At 50.2% G+C, this 21,291-nt stretch overlaps 3 protein-coding genes across 3 annotated transcripts; all 3 read right to left on the minus strand.

Annotated features, from left to right (window-relative positions):
- Positions 1 to 14,721: 14,721 nt before the first annotated feature.
- MIND_01383500 (SAM domain-containing protein) lies at positions 14,722 to 15,922 on the minus strand (the record flags this gene model as incomplete). The annotated part of the gene is made up of 5 exons (XM_037370252.1): positions 15,812 to 15,922; positions 15,512 to 15,764; positions 15,353 to 15,462; positions 15,235 to 15,300; positions 14,722 to 15,081 (listed from the first exon to the last, which is right to left on the minus strand). The coding sequence occupies exons 1-5, from the start codon at positions 15,905 to 15,907 to the stop codon at positions 14,722 to 14,724; spliced, it is 885 nt and encodes a 294-aa protein (XP_037213253.1). The 5' UTR covers positions 15,908 to 15,922.
- Positions 15,923 to 16,259: 337 nt separating this feature from the next.
- On the minus strand, positions 16,260 to 17,528 carry MIND_01383600 (SAM domain-containing protein; the record flags this gene model as incomplete). The annotated part of the gene is made up of 1 exon (XM_037370253.1): positions 16,260 to 17,528. One exon carries the CDS (start codon positions 17,526 to 17,528, stop codon positions 16,260 to 16,262), a length of 1,269 nt encoding a protein of 422 aa, XP_037213254.1.
- A 632-nt stretch (positions 17,529 to 18,160) lies between these two features.
- Positions 18,161 to 21,265, minus strand: MIND_01383700 (uncharacterized protein; the record flags this gene model as incomplete). The annotated part of the gene is made up of 5 exons (XM_037370254.1): positions 20,975 to 21,265; positions 20,607 to 20,894; positions 20,216 to 20,555; positions 19,144 to 20,161; positions 18,161 to 19,094 (listed from the first exon to the last, which is right to left on the minus strand). Exons 1-5 carry the CDS (start codon positions 21,254 to 21,256, stop codon positions 18,161 to 18,163), a joined length of 2,862 nt encoding a protein of 953 aa, XP_037213255.1. The 5' UTR covers positions 21,257 to 21,265.
- Between the last annotated feature and the right edge of the window lie 26 nt (positions 21,266 to 21,291).

Here is a 21,291-nt window from a genome sequence, read left to right on the forward strand (position 1 = left end):
AGTTGCGAGACGAGCATTTCCGCGGATGATAGCCAAGTACTGGGACGGATCGCTGACGAGGAGAAGTCAGAAATCGAGCACTATGACGAGACTGAGAGGGACGGACGGGAGTTTACTATCAACTTTCATGTTGCGGTCCTTCGCGAGGTCGAAGAGTGTTTGGTAGCGACGAGCGACTACTTCGTACGAGTCACGGGCATATGCCATACGCTGGACAGCGATGAGCACTTGCTGCTGAGCGAGTTCGAGGCAGGCGGTCAGCTGCTTATTGGTGATTCGGACTTCGGTTCCTTGTGCGAATTGATCGAGAAGTTCTTGAATGGTCTTGTACTCGAGATCAGCAGGAGCGGAATCGTCAACCGGATAAGGATTGGTCAAAATCTGGGAAATTCAAGTCAGAAACTTCGAAATCTGGTCAAGGAAAAGTTACAATTCCGGCTACGGCAGCCGCGGGGATCTGCGAATATGCGAATCAGCGATAGAAGGGACATCGGATAGAGTCTACAGACAGTTGGGAGGTCCTTGGGGTCTTTCTTCTTGAAGGATAAAGAAGAGATCGGCGCAGGGGTTTTGCCAGACTCGTCTATGAGCTCGGGAGAACTGGCTTTGTTGCGCTTCTTCTTAGAAGGACTCTTGTCGGTATCGCCAGAGCCTTCCTAGATAAGAACGCACCGAGTCAGGGAGATTGACGATGAAAACGTTCGACTCAGAGTCGAAGAAGAGAGAACGAACCTCTTCTTCTTCATCTTCGGGTTCAGGGGAACGCTGTCGCTGGAGTAAATCAACGTTCGAATGAATATTCAACAGGGAAAATACCTTGTGCGACTGGTTAACGGTCGAAGAACGAGTATTCTGACGCGATGATGAGTTGCGGAGGGAATCTTCGACGGAGAAAAGTGAAACCGGAGTGTTCTTGGACGAAGACGTCTGTCACTGATAAGATAGTGTCGCTTCCGTTTTGGGAAATGATATTACCTTTTTGGTCTCAGGGGTCTTTTTCTTGGATTCATCCGCTTTGTTGCGATGAGCCGCGAATGTGCGTGCAGACGCGTCGATATGCTGCATATGGGCGATACAAGTGTTGGTGTCGCGAAGATGTTGATCGACTTTGGCGGTCCACTTGCCGTCGTTGCGAATATTGTTCTGAATCGCATGGAGTTTTTGAAGCGCATGGGGAAGGTCTTGATAGATCAACTGGCTTGCAGCCAAACGGTCGCGGACCTCTTCCTCCTTGAGCTGAGGAAGCTAAGAACGATGATGAGTACCATTATTCCGACTAGGAAAAGTGACGACGCACCAAATACCGATACAACAAGTGAATTTTACGGACATTCTCGTCGTTGGTACGAATGCGCAAGTCGGAAACGGTGGTTATGAACTCGTGAACGTCGGCTTCGAAGTTCTTCTGGAACTCCTTCCTCGGGTTCGCGAGGGGGCATACATCGAGTCTGCCATTTTGTGTTCAACTGGAGACGTCTGAGGGTTCATATCGTCAGTACTCAGGCTTGGAGGAGACTGTGGAGGAAGTGCTCGTACTGGTCGAGATTGGAAGGGAGCGAATGTCTTTGGATAGAGATGCGAGAGAAACTGGAATGGGTTATCGAACCAGGACATCTTTTATAGGCGATGGCTTATTGCTGGGACAGCAAGATCTTAAAAATGGGGAGATGGGCTCAACGTGGTGCACGTTTTGGCATAACATGGAGAACATGGAGCGCAGCATGGTTGTGGACCGCAAAGCATGGTTCTCTCGAAAGAGCGAAACACTTTGGCGATCTGGATCATGTTTCCACCCTCAAAGATATGCTATTACCGTCGAGATTGCCACTTTCTTATGAAATGCAAGCATGGAGAAGGATATACCCGGACCTGGATCTTATGCAGGACTGCCAAGGCAGCCTGATCGCAGTTTCTGGAAACGAGATCTTCGGTATCAACCAAATCTTCGAGTAGGAAAAGTGCCGAAACAGAGGAAATCAAGGAACAACACGCCCTTTGTGATTCAAAACGCTACTGTAACGACAGGAATGATTGTAAACGACGGTAACGACAGATAAGAAGTTGGATTAAGGGTTTGCGCCGTTGAGATTGTCAAACGACATGATCAGCAGGGCAAGGGTGGAAGGAGTGAGCCTGTGCGGATGGGCAGGTGGAGCAAGCAGGAGCGTCAGGAATGCCCATTGGGACGGAATGGATCACCGGGGAATGTTCTCCATGTTCAGGGATCGTTTCCAGTGCGGGCATATCAGTGAGAGAGGATGCAGAGGACGCGGAAGAGTCGATTGGGGACGTTCATGATCATGGTGTGGCCATATTCGTTCATGAAATCGTTATCTTGGGTATAACCAAAGAGCGATGCCTGAGGGAAATAGGTCAGATCGACAAGAATGGACGATTCGCAGAGGGAAATGACCTTGGAGTGAGCAGATTCGAGTCGAGCGAGTAGCTCTGAAGCGTATTTGTACTCGTTCTTGAGGGATTCGACCTTTTTACGAATTTGCTCGCGACGAATCTCGGCCTTGTCTTCGAGTTGGATGCGGGAGTAATGAGCGAGCTTCGAGAGACGCATGGTACTGGGGTTCCCGTCGAAAATGGCTTCGGCCTGATGGAGTTCGTCGTGGCCGAGTGTGGAGAACAAGCTTTGGACGCCACATTCGAGGAGTTTTTGGGTTTTCACGCGCATAGCGTCGAGGAACGTTTTGAGATGGCCGTTGGTGCGGAGTTCCTCCCACTTGCGAAGTAGGACGAGGGTCTTGGCCATCTCTTCCTGCTCGTTGGTCGTCTTCTTATGATCTTTGTTGACAAGAGAAAGTCAGAAATGCCTTTTTCCTGTCAGGAAAATACCAAACGCACCAAGAAATGCCAAATGAGAGTCACGATTGAGACTATAAATGACATGGAAACCTTCGAGAGTGGAGAAATCGCAGGTGTCGTCGCGATTCAGACCACAGGGGATGCAAGGAAGACCAGCCATGAGGTGGACACAGTCGCGATTGAGGACTTTGCAACAGTTACATGGGCCGATGAGCTGTTTCCCGTCAAGAAATTGCAAGATTTCGAGTGGGAAAAGTGACATACTTCAAGACTCGCACACATTTTGAAGATGGATCGATAGACTTCGTCCACGAAGATGCCGCTATAGAGGATAGGGATCATGGGCTCGTTGACGCACTTGGGGAATACCGTTGTCGGTCATGGTAGAGGGTCAAGACAGACTTTTCTTAGAGATGGAAAAGCTTTTATTCGACGAAACCATTACAAATTCGACCACACAACATCAAGGACGTTATCTAGGCGACCGATCGGAGTTGCTACTGGTGGATTGCTGAGAAGAAGACATGTGGGGAGTTGTGGATTGATGGGAAATCCGCAGATCTCGAACAAAGATTGTCGAGTTGATGAATTGGGAGGGAACCCAAGTCCAAGATCGAGTCAAAATACTCAGGACTTTGCATTGGGGACTTTTCTCAGATGAATTTTACTTAAGTTCGGACGAGAAAGGAAGGCAATGTGAAAATACTGATTATTTTGCCGGTCGTAAAGTACTTTACGCCGGCCGCGCACTGTGAAATATACAAAAATTTTATAGTCCGTAGACTTTCGACCCGCCGACGAGCTCCCAACCATCGAGATGCAACCGGAAACCAGACCAAGGGGATCTCACCCAGATGTGGATGGACCCGCTTCGTTGGAATCGGGTGGAGCGATGGGCATCTCCGTGTCGCCCAGCAACTCGTCGTTCTCCTCCGTCTCCTCGTCCTTCTTGTCCTTCTCGTCCTTGGGACCGTTGGGATAGTTGGATCCTACAGAGGAAAAGAGTGTTAGCGATGGGAAGCTGAGGAGAGAGATGTGGAAGTACCTTTGCGAGCATTGGCAAGGAGCAGCTGGTTAAGGACCGCGGTCGCGGACTCGTCGCCAGTCTCGAGAAGGAAGCGTCGCTCGAGGCCTTCGGAAGAATGGATCTCGACAACCGACTCCAGGTGCCCCTGGAAGGATTCGAGTGCCCGTTTGACCGAGGACATCGCCAGGCGATGGGCTTCACGAGTCTGCGCTGCCAGCTCGAAGACCTCCTTGAGGTGGATCAACTCCAGATGAGTCTCGCGGTTAGAAGACGCGATGAGAGGCGTGAGATGCTCGATGACTTTGAGCATCTCGTCTGAGGAGCGTTGGTGGTCGCAGAGGTGACCCTTTTTGCTGTCGTGGTTGCAGTTGTCGCAAGGAACACCGTATCCCAAAGGGGTGCAGTCTCGGCGGAACATCATGCACATCAGGCATGGCCAAGCGGGAAGAGGGGGCTGGTCCGGGAACGCTCTCTTGAGGAAAGCAATTGGGACGGGTGCGGACTCGACGTAGTAGGGCTCGAAACCCTTCGACTGGATCGTCGATTTGCCGGGGTTAGTTGAGACGGGCGAGTCGAAGGTCTTCACGAGGGCCGTCCAAGAGAGAGGCAACGCTTGGGTAATGCGGGACAAGACCAGCCGGACGCGATTGTTGGGGGTGAAGGAAAGGATGTCGCGCATGAAGCCGCCGCGGTTGGAAGAGACGAACCAAAAGCTGGTTGAGCTTATGGGTGTGTGCGGGGTCAGATGCGTCGAAGGGGGCGTCTCGTCTGCCGGACGATAGCGGAAATACCCATCAGCGCCTGGCACCAACTCATCGTTTAGCTCCTCAGCATCGTCAAACTCCAGCACCGTGCCCTTCTCCTTGGCATATTTCGACTTTTTGGCGGGTGGCTTGCCTGAAGAACGAAGAGTTAGTGGAAGCAAGAAGTGAAGGAAGGCTTGAGAACGCACGGGTGGACTTGGAGACTTTCTCTGGAGAGACAGTCTCTTCTCCAGAAGAATCTTCACGAACACGCTTATGGACGGGAGCCTTGCCCTTCTCTTTCTTGACAGCAACAACGGACTCTGAAGAAAAAGAGTGTCAGTACAATCCGGTTTGGGGGAAAGGGAGATGAATAAGACGTACCATTGTCGTCATCTTCACCGTTCTCTTCCTCGGACTCGACTGGAATGACAACCGGGGAGGGCTGCTTGGCCTTGGGTTTGGGCCGAGGTTTTGGCTTCTTGTCGTCGGCTTGGTGTTTGGCCATCAGGCGTGGAGGCTGGGCAGTTCGAGCTCCTTGAGCTTCAGCGTCGCCGGCATATTGCTAGGGAAGGCTTCGGCGGAAATGTCCAAGTAATATGAACCAAGGTCCTGAAAAACCGAGTCAGATAATCGAAAGGAGGAAATAAAAGGAGATACGCACGGTGAAGAGCGCAAATTTACAAGTCAGGAACGCCCAGTCCTTGTCCAACTCTTTGGAAGGGAGCAGGTCCCGCAATTTGATGGTCAAGTCGACGAGGAGCACGATATCGAGGGATGCATATTCGGTGGAGGCTCGCGAGAGGGATTCGGTGTATTGGAAGATATAGCGCTGGAAAGGGGTGATCAGAAAGGGGAAGTGCGAGAAGAAAACGAGAAGACTCACGAAATACGGGAGTACTCCGTTGAGGTGCGACACGAGAGGAGGAGTTTTCCAGTGTGGCTTGAGGGCAGGAGTAGACGGGTCTTCGGCGGTGACGCGACGGAGGGTGTTGAAGAAGGATTGGCCGGCCTTGTTAACGAAGCAAGACCAGCAGGGGTTGGAGGTCAAGGGGATGATAGGAGTTAGAGAGTCGTCTGACAGAGAGGGCGAGGCTGCCCGAGCCTGTTTCTTCGACGGGGAGGTCTTTTTGGTGGACATGGTGGAAGAAAGAAAGAAAGAATGGGACGAAAAAGAGGGGCGGACAAGCTTTATACGCGCGAGCGTAGGGCTGTGAAGAAGAGTGAAGAACAAAACGTGACAGCAAGGACGCTTCTGAAGCTTAAACCACATGCACCGGCTCCGGGGAATTAACTTTCTCTTGCGCGCAGTCGCGGAACCGCTCTATTTGGTTAGCAGCTTAAGTGTATTGGGTGAATCTGGAAACCCGCGGTAGAATTAAGGGAAGCTTGCGAGACGGAAAGGGCCGACCGGGCGCCTGAACGGAAGCATTCCTTTGTCCGAGGGCAAATCAGTGATCACGGCAACGCCTTTGCTTGGCAGAACCAAAGATCCGACAGAGAATGTCAAAAATTTGAGTCTGAAGTGTCGATCCTTGATCTTCGCTGACGGCAAAAAGTGAAAGATGGAGAGAATTCATTGATGTTGTTGAATTCGAGTATTGCCAAAGACGACTGGGGACAGTCGAGATTTGAAAATGGGGGAGATGATAAGCCGCAGTCTGGGACAGACCAGGAAACGACTATTTTTGTCGATTTTGTTGCTCAGCGCACGTCTCAGAGTTGACATGAGTCCCGAATGGTCAACTAGGGAGTTACCTGCACAAGAACATATCAAAATCCAGTCAAATCCTATCAAATCGCTCATAGTGATTCCAAAGTCTTGACTAGGAAAAGTTCGCAGAGCCCGCTTCTCGCTAGAATCCATCCAATTCTATGCAAAATACCCAAAGGGAGTGTATTCTAAAAGGCATATTCGGTTTGGCGCTCAGTGGAGACTCGAAATCGACAACTCCTAGACTAGGGCCACCCCTATCTCTGTTGGTATCGACGACTGACATCATTGGAACGTGGTTTCGGATCATGCTGGAGGATCGGGAGTGCCAAGGGACGGTTAAACGGTGAAAAACCTACTCAATTGATTGGGGCCTGGACCTGTGATCAACGGCGACTCTAAAACACTGTCGAGGAACTGATCATCTGAACATTGGAAATGCGCCAGGAGAGTTGGGACAACTACCGCTGAGGCCATACGCACAAGATACGAGTTATGGGTGTCAATCGAAAGCTGGGAAGCAGAGCTATCCACTTATCCTACTCAAGATCGAGGGATTCTTCACAAGCAAAACTAGATGGTCGCGAACACGGAAGATTTACACAGGTCATTGACTCCAACACACGCGATACCAGTCATCTGGACCTGGATTTTCGACTCCGGGTCGTATGGCGAAACGATACCTATACAATTATGCACATGGACGACTTTTCTTACTCGAGATTTTCCCTGATTCTATCAATTTCTGTTTAGTATTTATACCTCTGTTTTGTATTTGGCAGGTTCACGGATTGCCCCGCTCTACTAGGTGCATCTGGGGATCTAGCTCGTCAATTTATCTTGCTAGCTCTTTCGAAATAGTATCATCGTCGAAGGATTATTGGTTGAGGGTTTCGGTTGCCGTTTAAAAGAGAGTTCCGGTTGCTGTTTATTGGGTTTCGGTTGCTGGTCGAGAGTTTAAGGCAGTTAGTTCCTGACTCGAGACAACTCAGAGGGTTTAAGGCAGTTAGTCCTGATCCAACGAGTATAAACTCTCCGGGCATCGTATTGGCGCTTCTCTATTGCTGAGTTTTGTCGATAGTACGCTTTGGGGCACAACAAATCAACGTTTTTCGCAAGAAACTCGTATCAACCCTACAACCTTACACATTTGTGCCAAGGCTCTGTTCACAGGGGTCTGTTCTCGCACAAGGAGTCGACGATATTTTGGGTTTTGTGACTTTCCCTACTCGACATTATACAACTTTCTCTCTATCTCAAGTGGAGTTTTGGTTGTTTTTGTTAGTTTGGTTAGTTAGAGGCTCATTTGCTTTGTCCCCACTCCGCACTCATCAGCGGGCAGAAGCAGGGCCGGCCACAGGGGTTGGACTTCAGCAGAACAAATCCTTGTTGGAACGCGGCCAATAAGAGAAAAGGAAGCTTTGGTAGGGGACCGACAAAGAAAGCCCGACCAAGTTGGCAAAATGTGGATCCGGACGCAGCAACGCAAACTCACCCTCCTCGACCTAATGTTCCCAAAACTTAAAAGAGAATCCGCGCAAATCCACCGAGTGGGCCTGGTACGCGTCCGTGAACGACCACCAGCGCAAGCAAGGGCGATGAAGGGGACTACACGTGCCTGATCAATGTGGAACGATTTTTGATTGCCATCAGAGCTTTTGATGACTGCATCTTGCTATATCAACCTTACTTAATCAATTATTAATTTTGGTCCCTGGGCTTATAAGTCCCAAATATAATATTACGAATATTCAGCCCAAAGAAAAGGTGATTTCTCTTCCTATATGTATTTTTATATTAGTCATATCTCTTGATTCCAGTGAGAAATTCTTGAAATACATCTGTCACAATATCTTTTGCATTACCCCCTTGGGATGGTACCCACATCTTTTGCATAGATGTAGCTATATGTACTGTTCCAAAAGCTTAAATGATGTCCAGCGCAACTACGAAATCCACGACAAGGAGATGCTCGCGATCATCCGCGCACTCGAGGAATATAGACACTTCCTCGAGGGCACCGCGCACCCTGTCGAGATTTGGACTGACCATAAGAATCTGGAGTACTTCAGGAAGACGCAGCACCTCAACCAGAGACAGGCCCCGTGGTCCCTATACCTCTCCCGGTTCGACTTCACACTGCACCACAAGTCCGGTCGCGACATGGGCCGACCCGACGCCCTCTCCCAGAGACCCGATCACGGAGTCGATTCCAACAACTCCGATGTTGAACTCTTCCACGTCCACGCACTCAAGGGCGTTTCCGTTTCCGGTCCTGGCTCTGAACTCCTTTGCAATATTCGTGATACCCTTTCCGGTGAGCCTGGCTTGGAGGAACCTGTCGCACTAGCAGCCCGGCAACTCCTCAAGGTCCAAGGTCAAGCTCGAGGCCCCCGCTCATCACATTCCAATGAGTGGGCCGTCTCTGGTGGTCTTCTTCATTTCCGCGGGAAGATTGTGGTACCCAAGGACAAGGACCTTCGGAGACGCATCATCGAGCTCTGCCATGACACTCGAAGTCGCCGGACACGCTGGTCGCTTCAAGACCTTGGAGTTGGTCTCCCGGAACTACTGGTGGCCCCAGATGTCTCGCCATATCGGCCGGTACATCGCGACCTGTGACCTGTGCACTACCTATTGCTGATTCTATGCAAAAGATGCTGGCAATTGCTTACCAGGCTAATGCAAAAGATGTCAGGCCCCTTGTATTTGCTGATTTTCTCAATGGTACTGATGTATATGACTAATGTTTTGACATATTATGTCAGATAAATCACCTTTTCTTCAGGCCGATGACTCGGTATGTAATATTGGAGACTTAATAGGACAGAAACAAGGAAATAAATAATGGCTTAAGTAAGATTGATCTAACAGAATTCAGCTATCAAAAGCAGTGATGGCAATCAAAAATCGTTCCACATTAGTCAAAATACCTTATTGCCATCAATCCCATCAATGATATCATCTCCCAGGTGCTAAAAACACAGTAATACTTCTTTGAATAATATATCATAGGCCCTTGCCCTCATCTTTTGCATTAGCCTGGTAGGCAGTGGCCATCATCTTTCGCATAGATGGAGCTATATGAGCTGACCTGTGCTGTTGCACTAAGGCCCTCCGGAGATTGCCCCATGGAGCGGTGCACCCAACGGAAACACCCCCAGAGCACTGGCATACCGTCTCCGTTGACTTCATTGTCGAACTCCCCAAGGCCCATGGGTACGACGCGATCATGGTCATCGTCCACCTGTTGCAGCTGGTCCAATGCACAAGTTGTGGGTTATAACCCAATGGTCCAATGCACAAGACATGGGTTATATACCAAAATATACTATAAAAGCATAATGTGACTAATGTGACATCATATATGTTATTGTAAATCACCTTTTCTTCAGGCCCATGACTCGTGATGTAATATTGGGCTCCTAGGAGAGGAGGGAATAGAGATCAATAATAACTAGAGAAGAAGTGATGCAGCATCATGTGATCATCAAAACAATTGATCTCTTGCAAAACTGGTTCAACAAAGATTCGATTTAGTTTGGACCATCAATCCCATCACTAATATCATACTAAACAGCTCAAAAAAGAATAAAATGAAACCAAGTAATTATTTCTCCAAATTCCCCTGAGCTATAACCCATGTCTTGTGCATTGGACCTTTGGGTTATAACCCATATCTTGTACATTGTAAGAGGGGCACCAGCTGTGTTGTCGACACCCTCGGAAAGCGCGCCCACTTCTCGGAGTGTCATACGACGGTCGACGTGGTAGGAGCAGCCCGCCTCTACTATCGGAATGTCTGGCGACACCACGGGACCCCGGAGAAGTATGTTTCCAACCGCAGGTCGCAGTTCATCGCGGACTTCACCCGAGAGCTCTGGCGTCTAATCAGCATCAAGCCTGCCACGTCCACCGCGTACCACCCCCCAACGGACGGCCAGACAGAGCACGTCAACCAGGAGTTGGAGCAGTACCTGCGGATCTTCACCAACTACCAGCAGGACGACTCAGACAAGCTGATTCTGGCCGTGGAGTTCGCTTGCAACAACCACGTTCACTCCTCTACGCAACAAGTCCCATTCATGATGGACACGGGACGACTCTCGTGCATGGGCTTCGAACCTGGAGTCTGCTCTGCTATGGAGTCAGTAAACGAGTTCCGCAACCAGATCACCACTGGTGTTGCTGAAGCCAAGGCCACACTTACTAAGGCCAAAGAGGAGTACAAGCGCTACTACAACTAGAGACACACTTTGTCTCCGGAGTTTAAGGTTGGTAACCGTGTTTGGCTGAATGCCTCTAACATCAGGACAACTCGCCCCTCAGAAAAGTTCTCCCACCGCCGCCTTGGACTGTTCAAGATAGTCGCGGAGATTAGCAAAGGTGCCTACAAGCTCAACCTCCCTCCTGCTACTCAAAGCTCCACCCGGTCTTCCCCATCGTCAAGCTTGAGCTTGCCTAAGACGACCCCTTTGATGGACGCCCCGGCTACGACCAGCCCCCTCTGGACCTCGAGGATGGAGTCCCGGAGTGGAAAGTGCAGGAAATCCTGGACGCAAAGATGAGGTATAAACGGCTGAATTACTTCATCAGGTGGAGAGGCTATGACATGTCGCACGACCAGTGGGTCCGCTTTGATCATAGCTTTGCCTCAGTTGAGGAGTTCTATCGTAAGTACCCTGGCAAACCACAACACATTGCCTCTGCGACCTTCGACACAATACCCTTCTGGTTTATGCGTCGGGACACCACATTCAAAGGGGGGGTGATATCAGGGGAACCCCCCTTTTGGCCCCTCAGAGACGTGTCCGATTCCTGTTCCGACTCCGGTCCGGCCCTCCATCTCGCGTGCACAATCACCGATCTGTCAACACCCTCCCGACAGTCGCCCTGGGACCTTACCTACAACGCCGCCCAGGCCTTCTGTGCCCGACAGCAGCAGCTACAAGCAGTATATAGTCAGCTCCCTAGCAGGCAGACCCTTAGAGTTTCTTCTCTTTGAATCCTCCCCTGTGTTGAAATAAGCGATGATCCAAGTGCTGATGGGATCAAAGAGAGCGATAAGGGTTTGCAATCACACTCCAATGAAGGATCTGTGTGTTAGGGCAAATGATGCCCTACGCTGACTATCTATTGAGTTTATATACTAGTTGTACACTATTCTAGTATATTCTAAGTGAGTCTAGGAAAATCAGTTGGCATAAGTAGAATGTGCCAGAACATTCCGGCAAGTCACACATGTGACCATCACAACTTCAACACCCTGCTAGGTCAGCTTCATTTGTATTTGCTTACCAATGTTCATGCTTTGGATCCTCCCCTGCTAGGACCTTGATCTCAGGCCTCCGGGGTTGCCCTTACAATTGTGACCAAGGCCACACAATCTGACCTTCTCATACAATATACTTTGAAGTTTTGACTGGTGTAACTATCATTACCATTTATGTTATACCTACTAATTTAGGAACCTAGCTTAAAGTCTCAGACTGTGACAGCAGTTCATTATTAGCAATAGCAGCACTGAGAGACGTGAAAACTTAGAGATGTTGCAGAATTATTGGGGTATTTATTGTAGCATAGGGCATTTGGGGTCATCCCTTCATATCAGAATGTGCAGCCCACTGGGCTATACTAATATAAAAGGATAAGTGGAATTGGTAGGTGGATTGTGTTTATAGGCATGTGACTAGTCATCTCAAGTGTAATTCTGACAATTTCTGTAATGTTGAGAGGTAAAGAGCTGGGGAGTAGGCCTGAAGAGTGAAGGCTCAATAGCTCTAGCTTAATTGACACATCCATTTTATCTACGTCGCGTCAGTGCATTTCCAAAACGGGCGATTATGTAACAACACAGGATCCCGATTCCCCATCATGCATCATGTTACACCAGACTACATTGACATCGTTCCTTTATACCGCGTCACGGTGTCGTTGGTCAAACTCATTCTTCCCCAAATGACACTGTCGCAACTTCCAGTTCCACCTTCTGGGCGGGTCAGAAAAGGCCGTCTACGCCTTGACAAAAACAGCTTCACTGTGTTTTCTTCTAGATGCTGCCGGCGCGTCGTCAAATCAAATGTCTCCCCGAACAACTTACGAATCTGCGCGAGCGGACAGAGGGGGAGTACTAGTGGCAAGACACGCCGCAGATGGGAATGGAACCTAGAATCCCCTCAATGGCACTGCGCATCCCAAGCACATTACCACGTGTGTATCCGCCGGTTGACTCGGAGGCAAGCTCGGAGGATCTATCATCTGTTTGCATGGTGCTTGCTAGTGTACGACCTCCGGCCGCGGGCTGTGCAACAAAGCTACACAGAACTCTCCGGGGCCATACGTTACGTGCACACCTGGTGTCTTCGACTTCTCACGCAAGACCCACAGACCTCAATTACAATTCACGGCGGTCTTGACTTGACTCGTCAGCGCAAGCGCGCGTTGACGGTCAAATGTTTTGGATGAATTGCAATCAATCACTGGTAATATTTACGTACCAAACTTGACTCGCAATCGCGGGAAAGCCACGGTATAGATAATGCCCATGAATTCTCGCCTACTGGCCGCCGCTCGTTCTGATTCTCTTCAAACTGCCAACGATGAGGAAATTATACCTCACAAACATGAAATTTCGAGTTCACGATTTGGAGGAACTCGTAGTATTCATTGGACCCACAATGACGTCTTATGCGTGCGACGCACTTTTGGTGCTCGGAAGCTGTTGCGTCCCGGTCGCTGTAGAGCCAAAGTGCTGAACTACACAGTGGGGCACTGCCAGTGGTCCGCGGCCCTCTTCGAATAATCAGTGGTCGGACTCAAAGTATGCACCCCGTTCGAGTCATAGTATCCTTCAGGCCCGGGTTCAAGTTTCCACATGCGGAGAATCATAATGGAACCCTCTACAGCTTTGAATTGTTGACAATTGTAGTCTGAGTCCACGAACCACCTCGTGGTACGCATCCCACGTCTTGGGTCGGGCATCGAGATCCATTGGTGACTCTGCTTAGAGCTCACGGACTCGGACAAGATATACTTAGGTTGCCGACAAATCTATAAAATTCGATGCCAGCGACCACTTTGAGTTCAGTCTGCCCCTCCTCGCAATCTTCTTCCAAGCTCACTTTTGCCAGTGGTATGATATCCACATGCAGTACTGCTCGATTCTCATGACATACTCATGAAGAGATAAAGATTATCAGCATGTGTACAGGCTGTCCTTACTTCAAAACCCGCAAGTGGTGCACACACAAAATCCAATTTCCGGAGAGTTTCAAAGTTGTAAGCGACTGTCCTAGTTCAATAAACTTAAAGGATTCAAAATGTAAATGACTTATCATTTCAGTGGACCGACTGCGGCGTCCAATACTGCGCGAGTTCACAGATGCATAGAGGGACTCCGCCCCATAGATGTCTAGAGAAGGGGTGTTACGACAAAAGGTTTGCCACTAGTACTCTTGTGCAGATGTGAGCGAATAAACTGACCAGTTGCAATTGCATTTAGAGTTTATGATATGACTTTGCAGGAGGATGGACTAGGTTATCTAGGGGAAATCAAGGTCGGAGACAGCAGGTGCTCAACATGCTTCAAACGTTGAGCGCGCAAAGAAAGGTTGGACAAAGGATCACAATGATTGGTACCAATATGGCTTGAACTCCCATACAACTTGAAGTAGTTTGCTGACTGGATCATATATTTCTTGGAACCACATTTGTGGAAAATTGCTTGTGCACAGGAGACTGTTGTACCATTTGGCCTGCCAGTGGCCCGGGCACTTTTTTACTAGTATGTCTATGATTGTGATAACCTCCTCCCGGCTCCGAGTTCTGTGACAGCTATTATTAGCACTTGGGACTTATCAGCCGCAGAGTTGCCAGCGCCGGCGCGTGGGAACTGGTTGTTTAGTTCTGTTTAGTTCTCCGTAGTGATCCGACAGCCCGGTGCCAGATTACCCTGCAATGACTACTGTATCATGATCGTGACTGCTACTAACTTTTTCATCGGCTTCAAATCGCGTCATTGTAGGCTTCATGATCTTTCTAAATTCCCAGTCGACTTGCAAGTTCCTGGGTCAACAGCACCCCCAAGGCTCCAACTTGAATTCGAACTTGAACTTGAATCATGATGCACATCATACACCCTCCGCTGATCCGAGAGTTAATTAACAACTTGAACATCAAGTCAACATTACATATGTTTTTGTATCGGTTTACAGTTGATTTTATCCTTGCTCTGCTATGTTCAACCCTCGGTGAACTTTCAAGTTCCACAGCACATCCTCGATAAACTGCTGCTCTCAGTCCCAAGTTGGCCAACCACCACACCACCTCCGTTGTCCCGCTATCATAATCCTCACTCTGCTATCTCCGACCCTCGATGCACTCTCCACAGCACATCTTCAATAAACTGGCTAAATGTGCTGTTCTCAATCCACACCACCACCTCCGCCCACCCCACTACCATCGCGTCCACCAGCTGGCCACATCGCCAGTCCATCGTACGTATTCCGCATTCCCGCGAGATGATGAGCAGGAAAGTCGGAAAGGAAATAGGTCCAGGAAAAACTCTGCCGAAGAGTGGCGAAAAGCGGGTCGGTTGCGGCATTGGGGACGTGAGTGGAGGTATAGAGTGGTGGACGTTGCGAAGATAGATTGAGCTTGAGGAGCTCATCAGTTAACTTTTGGTGCACTTGCTGCATGGTTCCGTCGCGGTTCTCTTGGAACTCTCCGTCGCCGACTCTGATATTCGGACCAATATCCGCCCATCGACTTCTCGATCTCGCTCGCTATAGCCAATAACTCGGGACTTGCAAATGCTATATATGCTCCGCCAGATTTGGGGACGAATCCGTTTGTTCTCTTTGAGCCGCAGTCTGGGCCGAAGAAGAAGCTTCTGGGAGCTGTTCGCGAGGTAGGGGATATAGAGAACTTCATTTTACTTGTCTTTGAGCGTCGCCAGGTCGCGTCCAAGAAGTGGTATTGATATGAATGATATACACGAGGCGCTAGAGCCTGAGATCAATTCCCCAATCGAATGAGAGTGCTTGGGCGAGCAACCGTGTCGTGCCGGGGGGCGTCCGGGAAGGCTTCACTAGCCTCGTAGCGTTTACCATTGATTTTCAGACCGACGAGATGACCCGGTGTCCCGAGTAGCGTCTTAGTCGTAGCTAAGTAGAGAGTCAATACAACGGTGTGTTGAGTCAAATAATGACTTACACCATGCCCCCGCGTCCGGTTCATTCTGCCAATCACCCATGGTGCACCACATGAAAGTCACCCCATTCCTTTGCAACGAAGAAATGGCCAGTGGAACCAGAGGAGACTGTTCCTGCGCAATGTGGTATTGCCAGACGCCGGATATCATCGTCGAACGGTTGGCCCAGATGACACACATATAATTAGTGCCAGGGATGGGTATACCAGTGGTGTACCGGGGAATAGCCTTGGCATGTTCAGTGCCATAGTCAGCCTACGTCTAGTTAGTTTTTTGTCCGTGTGAAGGTTCAAGAGTTATACTCCAAGCATTCCCCAATTATCAGGGTCCTCAAAGGGGGCGGCGACGGCCAAGCTCTGCGACGGGGGAAGGGAGGGGGAGGGGTAGTTGCCAGCCATGTTATGGTGGCAGAAGATGAAAACAAATGACGCCACGTGACAAACAAATACAACAAACGAGCTTACGCCTTGTTACTCTTGAAGCTTTGTCAAGCATTAGTCAAGCAGGCCAGTATTGAAATTCTCGTGCGATTTTTGCATCGGCTTCAAAACCTTGTGGTCGAAGTCATTGTAGACTTCATGCTCTTTCCGAGTCAACTTGCAAGATTCTGAGTCAACAACTTGAACTTGAATCATGATGTCCCTCAAAATCATGTTTTTGTATCAGTCTACCGTTGATTTTATCCTCGCTCTGCTATCTCCAACCCTCGGTGGACTTCTGAGTTCCATAAACTGCTGCTCCGTTGTCCCGCTATCCCCGCTCTGCTATCCCCAACCCCCGATGCACTCTCCACAGCACATCCTCGATAAACTGGCTAAATGTGCTGTTCTCCGTCCCCACCACCACCTCCGCCCGCCCCACCACCATCGCGTCCACCAGCGGCACCAGAAACGGCCACATCGCCAATCCATCGTACGTGTTTCGCATTCCCGCGAGATGGTGAGCAGCAAAGTCGGAAAGGAAATAGGTACAGGGAAAACTTTGTCGAAGAGTGGCGAAAAGCGGGTCGGTTGCGGCATTGGGGACGTCCGTGGAGATGTACAGCGCCGGGCCGTGGCAGCGGGAAGAATGTTGCCAAGTTGTATTGCGCTCAAGGAGCTCGTTCGTCAACTTTTGGTGCACTTGCTGGATGGTCTGGTCGCGTTTCTCTTGAAACTCTCCGTCGCCGACTCTGATATGCGCGCCGAAGTAATACCCACCCATCGACTTGTGAATGTCGCTTGCTACGGCTAGCAGCTCTGGACTTGCAAATGCCATGCTACGCCGGACTTTGGTACGGATTCGCTTGTTCTCCTTGAGCCGCAGTCTGAGCCGGGAAGAGCCGAAGAGACTACCCAGCTGAAGAAGCTTATGGGAGCTGTTTGCGAGGTCGGGGATGTAGACAACTTCATCGTACTTGTGTTTGAGTGTCGCCAAGTCGCGGTTTGTGTCTAAGAAGCGGTATTGATATGGATGGGTGTCGTGGAAGTCCAGAATGTCAGTTGTGTCGAGATTCATGGCACTTGGCGAGAGTTTGTCGAGATAAATCACGTCCCAGCTGCTCAAATTGAAGAGCCAGGCGGGAGAGACATGCGTGAACGAGTCTTGGTCTAGACATTCTGGCGGGATGAAGCTAGAGCGAAGCTTGGGGCAATGTCGTAGTCCCGTCTTCTCTGCAAGCGCGAGGATGATTTGCAGCTTGTCGGAGCTCACATATCGAATGGGATTCGAGCCGAGACGCAAAGGCGGGACAAGCACAGTCCGGTTGGTCAGTTTACCAAGAATGAGCGCGTTTTCGAGTGCAATGCGTTGATTGTGGAGGCCACTATGCGGAAGATACGACAGGAACTTGGCGTCGGGGGAGAAGATGGAGGGAGCTTGTGGGAAAGAGCAGCAACTGGAAGCAACATCGGGCAAAACATTGGTGATTGATGACACGGAGTGGGAGCGAGTAGACGAGTAGTACCAGTAGCACGAGAGACATGAAGTGGACAGCAGGCACGCGACAAAAACCCAATAGTTGCCGATTCTGGTCAACATGATGATGGTTTTCTGTAGGAGTGTAACAGGGAGTCACAGTCACTCAACGTTCAACTTGAAAAACCAACTCTAAATCACAATAAGAGTTAGATTTCTTTGCAGACACTTGCATTACCATGCCGTACACACTCCAATGCACTGATAGCTACTCTAATTACCAACCGTTCAAGTTCTGTGCTATGTTAGAGTAGTTAGTACTGTAACGTTAACATAACAGGGAGTCGGGCGGGTCCCGGTGCCAGTGGGGGCTTCTGAATCAAGTTCAACTCTACGAGGCACTCAGGCCTCAGGCTCTCTTGCATCAACACACTCCAATTTGTACTTACTCCTGATTACCGACCGCTATTCCAAATGGTATCAAATTCAGCTTGTTGGCCTGAAACAGCTTTGAAGACCAAAGCAGTCCAGACCGCATCTTGAAACAACAGGTGCTATTTGGTGCTGACACCCTTGGCTTCCCAGAATCAAGCCAGCCGTCCTTCCACCAACGATTTGATTCTGAAAGCACTGATAAGTACAACTATACAAAAAGCAGCTATGCTATAATGAGTAGGGTAATCGAGAGAAGCAAATGCAGCGATATTAACCATGTGTATGCCGGAAAAAATGTCCTTCCCTTTGTTTTCCACCCGTCAAACGCCCAACGCGAAACTTAGGGAGTTCTCCGCCTCCTTATCGCGTTCAAGATCGTGCCACGCAAATGTTGCATTAGTCGGTGATGACGGAGTCGAGGTAGGCAAAAGGCCTAAAGAAACGCCGCCACTTGTACCGCCACGCCCACCGCTCCCTTCATCTTCCCGGACGTCAACGTCCATAGCGGACGGAGAATTACTGGTCTCCTCTCCGCCCACATTCTTCAGAAACTCTTCCCAAGCAGCATGATCTGCGTCAGGCATCGGCATGTCGAATCGCTCTGGTGAAGTTGGAGTCGTCGCAGCGAATTCTTGGCTTTGATGCCCGTTGGCCATGGCCATGTACATCGGATGTGGCCTCGCCCTTGGCATTGGCTGTCTCCTCTCCAACGTCCCTTTACTTGGGAACCCATCCACACTGCTAAATAAACCTTGTTCAGGTGTCTTCCCAGCCCATAACGCCCGTCGCACACGGTCGACTGCAGTGCCCTTCGCAAACGGGTTATTCACCGTCGCATTCGTTTCCGATATCGGGATGTCGGTGTAAACCGCACGAAGCAGTGGAACCCGTAGCGAGCTCAGTGGAGGCGGGGGGAGTTGAGGTAGCGCAATTTGTTGCGGACTCTGGGAGAAAAATGCCGATATTCGGCCATTATTTTCTTCCCCCGCAGCCGCTGGAGGTGGCGGAGGATCCACAACGAAAGACTGCGACTGATCATCGTCAATCTCGCCTTCTGCGTCAATTTCATCATCCGCATCCTCGTCTTCCCCACTGGCTTCTCCGTCACCATCGCTTTCTTCAAGCTCCCAGTCATAATACTCTTCGTCCATGAACATCAGTGCTTGCGGATGTGGTTTGCCCGTGGCACTGAAAAACTCGTCCGCTTCTCGGCTTACCAGCGAGCGGATGAGTGCAGGGCTGTATCTCGAGCGCCTATGAAAATGAATTAGCGACCAGCAAATGAAAATGCATCTTGACGCACATTTCCCAGACCCTAAACCGACAAGCAATCTTCCACACACCCCAGGAAGTATGCCAGTTTGACATTGGCTCAGGACCTAAATCCTCCATGTGGTATGGGTTCTCATATAATGCCTCTTGTGCCTGGTTCTGAGCGCTAGGAGCAGCACTCTCTGGAGCTGTAGTAACAGCAGCAGAATTATCAAGCGGTTGTTCCACGTTTGACGGTTCAGCGAGGGCAGGGGGATCCAATTGAACTGGCTCGACCGGTTCCGCCTGAGGTTCGAACGCCAACAACAACGGGCTGACACTGCTGGTTCTTGTCCTTCCCATTCGAATCATCCCATGACTCTGATTCTCCTCAGCCTGACGCCGTTCCCATTCATCTGCCTCGGCTCTCTCCCCTGCCTTTCGCCTTCTGAGCATGAGGGCATTCCACTCGATTGTGTGTGTATGGCGTTCGGAAAAGGTGCTATACGCGTTTGCATTTGGGTACCCAAAGGACTGCGACTGAGATGGTTGCTCCTGAGAAAGAGGCGGAGGCAGATTCTCCCGTTCTCGAGGTAATGTCCAGGCGGGAGAAACCGCCACAGGGCTGGCAGCGCTCAAGTCTAATTCTATGGGGGAACCGTCAGGAGCGGTAAATGTCGCAATTGAGCTGGGCTGTGCGGAGTCATCTGTTGCATCGCTACTCCAAGTTGAGTCAGCCGTGGGCGCTAATAGTGGCGCTGGTGCCGAAGTCGGTGCGACGAATGGTGATGGCGCAAAGTCTTCAGGAGAAAGTGCCCGTATCAGTGGTGGTAGTGAAGCGGCTATGGATATGGGGGAAGTCGGAGAGAGAGTCGGGGATGTAGGACTGGTTGGGATCGGAGTCGTAGTTATTAAAGGAGTAAGGGTGGATATTGAGGTGGGGAGGGTGGGAGGTGAGGCGGGACACGTCAAAGGAGGCGACGATGGATTGACTGCTGACAACACTGGACTGCTGGCGGGGGAAGTTTGGCTTCCGTTGCTTATCTTTCGTGTTGTTGTGGGTGGAGTTGCTGGAAAGGAATCTTAAGCATCATCATTCGAATGATAAGGCGAAGTGCACTCACCACGCAAAGGCATTTCAACGTCCACCTCCTCGACAGGCACACAAACCAGCTCCCTTTCTTTCTCCTTGCCCTTTTCTAAATCGATATCGACATCCAACTCCATTTCTATTGGCTCCATCTTCACCACAACTTTCTTCGTAGACCAAAGAACGTCAGTTCGTTCCCGCACTGGACTGACACCCATATCGATTTCATCTAAGCGACTGGGCGCAGGGCTTGTTCCTCGACTTGCGGTACCGTTGTTGGCGGAGAGGGAAAGAGTAGGCCGAAGGGTCATCGGGTTTTGATTTTGGGAGAGTGGTTTTGACGATGATGCGCTTGTCGTCGCTGAAGCCGCCGCCTGAGCATGTGAATGAGAAACAATTTCAATAACTGCAAAAAAAGAACTTACATTCGCCAACAACTGAGCTGTCCGCCTCGTCAACCTCCGCATCCCCAAGGGCGGTACCAACGTTTGCGCCTGCGCTTGTTGTTGCTGCCTGGTCTTGGCTTTCGTCGTCTTCTTCTTCGGGGTTTTACGGTCGGTGGTTTCAGCAAAAACAGGCTCGATGGGAAGCCCACTACTTCTCGTGTTATGAACGGGAACATGGCCGGGCGAGTCTGTCGGCTGGGGTGACGCAGTGGCTTTCGTTCTGCTCTTACGAGTCGGTGTTGGAGTCGGAGTCGACGAGTTTATGCTCTAATTGAATGGGGTTAGCGACAATCGACAATCCGGGTCACAAAAAAACCACAAGTCAAGGGAGGTTAAACAGTATGTACCTCGGCCGAATATCGTTCTCTTAACCGGGTTGACGCATTCCCGCTGGCACTGACTCTACTCTTCTTGACCACGCCATCCTCATGCAAATCCGGACTCTTTCGTTTCTTCGGCCGAGCAGATGACTGTTTGCCATTGGGAGTCGTGTTTGCCCGCGTGCTAGAGGATAGACCACCGCTTCCGTCAATGGAAAGAGAAAGAGCCTTGAGGCTGAGCCGCCGGGAGTGACGGGGCTCTGGGGCTGGAATACGCGAGGTCGATGCCACAGGGCTGAGCGTAGTCATCGTGGTTGCCTGTCACACCTATGTCACGGTCATTC

This window comes from Mycena indigotica, assembly GCF_014461135.1.
Source record: "Mycena indigotica strain 171206Taipei chromosome Unknown Mind.scaff0017, whole genome shotgun sequence".
NCBI lineage: Eukaryota > Fungi > Basidiomycota > Agaricomycetes > Agaricales > Mycenaceae > Mycena > Mycena indigotica.